Source organism: Pundamilia nyererei, unplaced genomic scaffold, assembly GCF_000239375.1.
Source record: "Pundamilia nyererei isolate P.nyererei 1_Seehausen unplaced genomic scaffold, PunNye1.0 scaffold00143, whole genome shotgun sequence".
Lineage (NCBI taxonomy): Eukaryota > Metazoa > Chordata > Actinopteri > Cichliformes > Cichlidae > Pundamilia > Pundamilia nyererei.
The window spans coordinates 328,532-333,314 of record NW_005187544.1 but is presented as its reverse complement, the minus strand read 5'-3'; the positions used below and the strand labels follow the sequence as shown (position 1 = coordinate 333,314).

General features: G+C 37.6%; 1 protein-coding gene across 1 annotated transcript in view; it reads right to left on the bottom strand.

Annotated features, from left to right (window-relative positions):
• The window catches only part of zdhhc13 (zDHHC palmitoyltransferase 13), a 9,884-nt gene extending 5,655 nt beyond the window's left edge, over positions 1-4,229 (bottom strand). Inside the window, exons 1-2 of the mRNA XM_005744395.1 lie at positions 4,132-4,229; positions 1,696-1,916 (exon numbers count right to left, since the gene is read on the bottom strand). Coding sequence (XP_005744452.1) covers positions 1,696-1,916; positions 4,132-4,155 — 245 coding nt within the window. The 5' untranslated portion in view covers positions 4,156-4,229. The remainder of the gene's footprint in view (positions 1-1,695; positions 1,917-4,131) is intronic.
• Positions 4,230-4,783: the final 554 nt, after the last annotated feature.

Sequence of the window (4,783 nt, the reverse complement as noted above, 5' to 3'; positions counted from 1 at the left end):
ACACACACACACACACACACACACACACACACACACACACACACACACACACACACACACACACACACACGGCAATTGATCATGTTATAAACCACACAGTGCTCTGCAATCAAATTAAATCCAAACTACAGATAAACTGAGGAGATGCAACAAATGTAGATAAAATATGTTAGAGAACTAAAAGTACAATGTGACCTGGAAGAGCAAGTTACTCAAGAAGGACTTTTAGAATGTGGAAGACAAAAAAAAAAAACGTATACACATACTTTTCCCTACAAAGTCATGGTTAGATAAATAGATAGAAGCGGTTCTATTGGTTTTTTTCTATTGTTCCCCGGCTTAAACAGCGTGAGTGAATTCTGCTTTTATTTACCTCTACTAACTGATCATTAGCCGCAAATCCTTACATGTACTTATCTCAAAAAAACTAAAGCACATCAACAAGTGCATCCATTCTTTACATTTCTAAATTGGATATAAACTAACACGTGCTATATCTTGTTCTACATTATATCATAAACAAAGATTATGAACAGCTGAAAACAGGCCTACAATTATCAATATTACCATTTATTTAGAGTCACGAAAGAAAGAAAGTTTTCACAGGGCTCTGTGCAGTCCTGTGAAAAACTAGGCCCACCCCATGATTCAGTAGCTTGTAGAAACACCTTTAGCGCCAATAATTTGAAGTACTTTTTTTTTTAATGACTTTATCTGTTTCTCATATCACTGTGGAGGAATTCAGACCTTTTACAACACTGGCAACATTTGTCTTCTTTCCAGCATTTCTTTAGGTCATTGAGTTTTGCAGGCATGTTTCTTAAAGTCCCAGCACAGCACTAAGGTCTGAACTTTGACCTTTGTCTTTATCTTCTTATCTTTTTGTTCTAGATTTGCTGCTCTGTTTTAGGACTGGAATTAAAGATTATTTTGTTAGTGGACTAATCTGCCAATTCTTCTTTGATTAGTCAATTAGTCACCGATTATTTCAATAACTCTTATCTCCGCTTCCTGTGGGCAAACCTATTTTAGGCTCCAGTACCTCACCTGCTCAGTCAAGTCAAGTCAAGTCAAGTCAACTTTATTTGTCAATTCTGCCACATGTACAGGACATACAGAGAATAGAAATTTCGTTACTCTCAAACCCTAGATGAAATAGCAAAATAGCAGTCTGCCCAACGGTGAATATGACCCTGTTGTCTTGTCCCGCAGCAAATTAAAATAATGACCCAGGAAACATATGAATTTGAATATAAATTAAAAAACAAAAAACAAAAACACATGCAAATAAGAAACTAAAAATAGCTTCTGTCCATAAGTTCAAACAAAGATCCAAATTAAATCAAAAAGATTTTATTTTCCAGTACAAAAGTACAAGTTTCCAAACTTTACAGATGATACAGTTCACGAATTCCCACCTGTAGTAGACATGCTCAGGAGTGAGGTTTGCTCTCATCTTTGAGATGTTCTAGCTGCTGATAACTATGCTGAAGATGCTCTCTGTCATGACCTCAGCCATTTGAGAGGTCCATGAGCCTCTTTACAGGACACTCAACTCATCTATACACCTGTGCTTAATACTAGTAAAACAGAACAAATCTAAGGCTCTAAAAGACAGTTACTAGTCCCAAATCTCAGTGTTTCTTAGATGGTGTAGTGTTTAAAATATTAGAAATTACATGTTCCACTACTTACTGTGATGCCTTCACTATGTCCCAACTGCTGCTATCGTCCATGTGTGACCGTTTCTTTGGTTGCTCCCTGATGTCAGTCAGATCTGCATTTTTCCCGAACTGTCCGTAAAAACCCGGCATGAATGGATTCACCATCCCTCCAAATCCTGCCGGTCTTGGCCCATGACTGTGAGAATGGCCTTGATGCCCATGGTGACAGCTGTCATGCATGTGGCTGTGATCCTGCAACATGCACACGACGAGACACTTATTTAGTCCAAAGTGGTCCACAGGGAACCTTTAAAGTGGCAGAGACCGTGGGATCAAACTGTCAAGTCCAAATTGAGCCCAGCCAAAGCCCTTTGCTGCCATCCCTCTAATTTTTCTGACTCACTCTATAGAGACTGAGGGGCTTGGTACTACGGCTATACCATGAGATTAAATCAATTTGTCAACTTTAACAACCCAGAGTTTATTTCTGAATCAATTAATCTGTCTGTGACTGTTGTAATAATAGATTAATTATTCAAGCCAACTATCAAGTAAAAGTATTTCCTCTTTACAGTCTCTGAATCTGCTGCTCTTTTTGTTTTAGAATACTGAAAATTGGTTGTATATGGAGAAAACAAACTCAAGGCCTCACATAAGGCTTTCAGACAGTATGATGTAACGCTTATCTGTTATTCTATGGAATAAACTAATAAGTGCCTTTTTTTTAAAGTTGACTTTCAGAAATAAAACCTTGGTATTCCCAAACAAGCACCCCCAGAGAATTTTTGCAATATAATATTCTCCACAGCGAAACCGGTATAAATGTTCATGTGACATAAAAATATCATATTGATATCACTGCTATAACAAAGCCATGTGTTTACATTCCTTGGTCTGTGCAATGAGACAAGTCCAAGCATATCTGAGAGTGCCAAAAGAGACATTTAAGTACCTTAAAATTAAACTACTTATTAATTAACATCTGACATACTTTTAACACAACTTCTGCAGTTCTGTTTTCAAGGGAAAAAACTACCTTAGACTACATTTGTATTTACATCTAGCTTATCACTTGTCACTGGATAATAATGCTGTTGCTTCCAATTTGTTTCGGTACATTCACACTAAAAATAAGGAAGCTTCTCACAGATGACAGTAGCTCTATGGAAAAGAATGACGGAAAATCCCCTTCATTTACTTACACTTATGAATGCTGCTTCCTGCCAAGTTGCAAGTATCAATAAGACTGCTCAGTTCTATTTTTTTCCATGCAGTCAGAAATATCGTGCTATAAATTTGAGGCTGTATCAACCACCCCTAGTTATGCTTTCATACTTTTTTGACACACAAATACAAACTGGAGGCAGACGGAGAACGATGTGTTTGGCTGAGATTGACCTATGACAGCTTATAATGATGAATCTATCCATAATTAACGTCTATAGATTTTAGAATGAGATGACTAAAAGCTCTTGTAGGTGTAATGTATTGTGGCCTAATACTTTTTGTCCATATACTGTATATAGCAAAATATATATCCTAGGCAAACACAAGGTGATGTACGGTCTAAGGGAATGCTCACAGTAAGTAGCTAACTCATTTGCTAAATACATTGTTGGAAATTTAGTATAATTTTCCCTTTATAATATAAATCAATCATCGCACAAGTTTATCATTTAGAGAAGGTTTCAGATGAAAGCTGTGAGAAGTTTGCACTGCGCTGAATATGTAGATAAATCTTGCATTGTTGAGTTAATCCCACCCTACTACTGCAGCACTAGGCAGCTGTTTTATCTTCTGGGATAGATGGATGTGCTGGATGCGTTTTGCTGTCAGTCTGGATTAGAATAGATGTTTAATACTGATGGTCACACTGTGAATACAACAGGCTGCTGCCGTGATCTAGACAGATGGCTAATTTACCAACATATGGTAAAAGCTGCACGCTTTCTGGCTGTTATGAGTATTAATACATGTGGATTTAGCTGAACACACGCAGCTCGGACAAGGACTGGGACTTGTGTGCTGGAAGAGGATTACAGCGTCATGATAATGGGAAAGGTAAAACAAACAAACAAAAAACCCCAAACCCTCATCTGTTTGTCAGTTAATCATCATGTCAACCAGATAAACCAGAAAGCACTTCCGTAAAGTCAGCACCAGAGGTTTCACGCCAAAGAAATGAGCTAAATGCTAGGACGCTTTGAATTCAGGTAACTAGCTGCAGGTTCACTATGCCTATGAAGCTAACGACGACGAGCCCTGATTTAACTCGAAGTCTATCAGGCAGGTTATTACACGTTACACCAACTCAACACAAGCTAAAATTTAACAGCAAGCTAGCTAATTGACAGCTAACAAAAATAACATAATTGAAAAAATGCCCATGAGCCAAGTGTCAACACGATAAATCAGAAACTACATAAAACAAGACAAAGAAGCAATTATTATGTATAAATTGTCTTACATTTGCGTCTTCGTTCCAGTCCATTTTGTAGTCGAGGAGGGAAGGGAAAGTTACTGCCGCTGGATAGGCAGGTTTAGAGTTTGACTTCCGGCGTTGGCTTTTCAGATTAAATGTCTATTTAAATAATGTATGCGTCACAATTTATACAGTATCGCATAAAAAACAAAACAACAGGAGTGTACAGTCTACATATACACACACAAATCACAATAAATTCTTTGAGAGGCAAAATCTTTAGCCCACCTCAGCAATAGAGCAAAAGATGGCTCCCTCTGCCAGGAAAATACTGCCATCACCGTTTTGATATACTTATAATGTTTAATAACCTGCGGTGGTTAAATGTTGCTCAGGTGTGAAATTTAAAAGAGTCGTGAAATTTAATAGAGCTTTTTTTTTATCTAATAAAGTGAAGGTCACATTTTTTATCTAATGGCGTTTTAATTTCATATGACCTTTCCCTCAAGTTTCTTTTAGCAACTTTTACTTTACTTTGAAGGCCAGAAAGTTAAAGAAGAAATGTTGCCGCTTGGTTGTTATTTTCTACAACGACTTCCTTCTTCCTGGAGATGCTTTTGATTGGGCTTTCGTTTTCCACCCACATACAGGCCTCCACCACTGCTGCAGTGGAGCTTCAAGTCTTAGTAACCCCCCC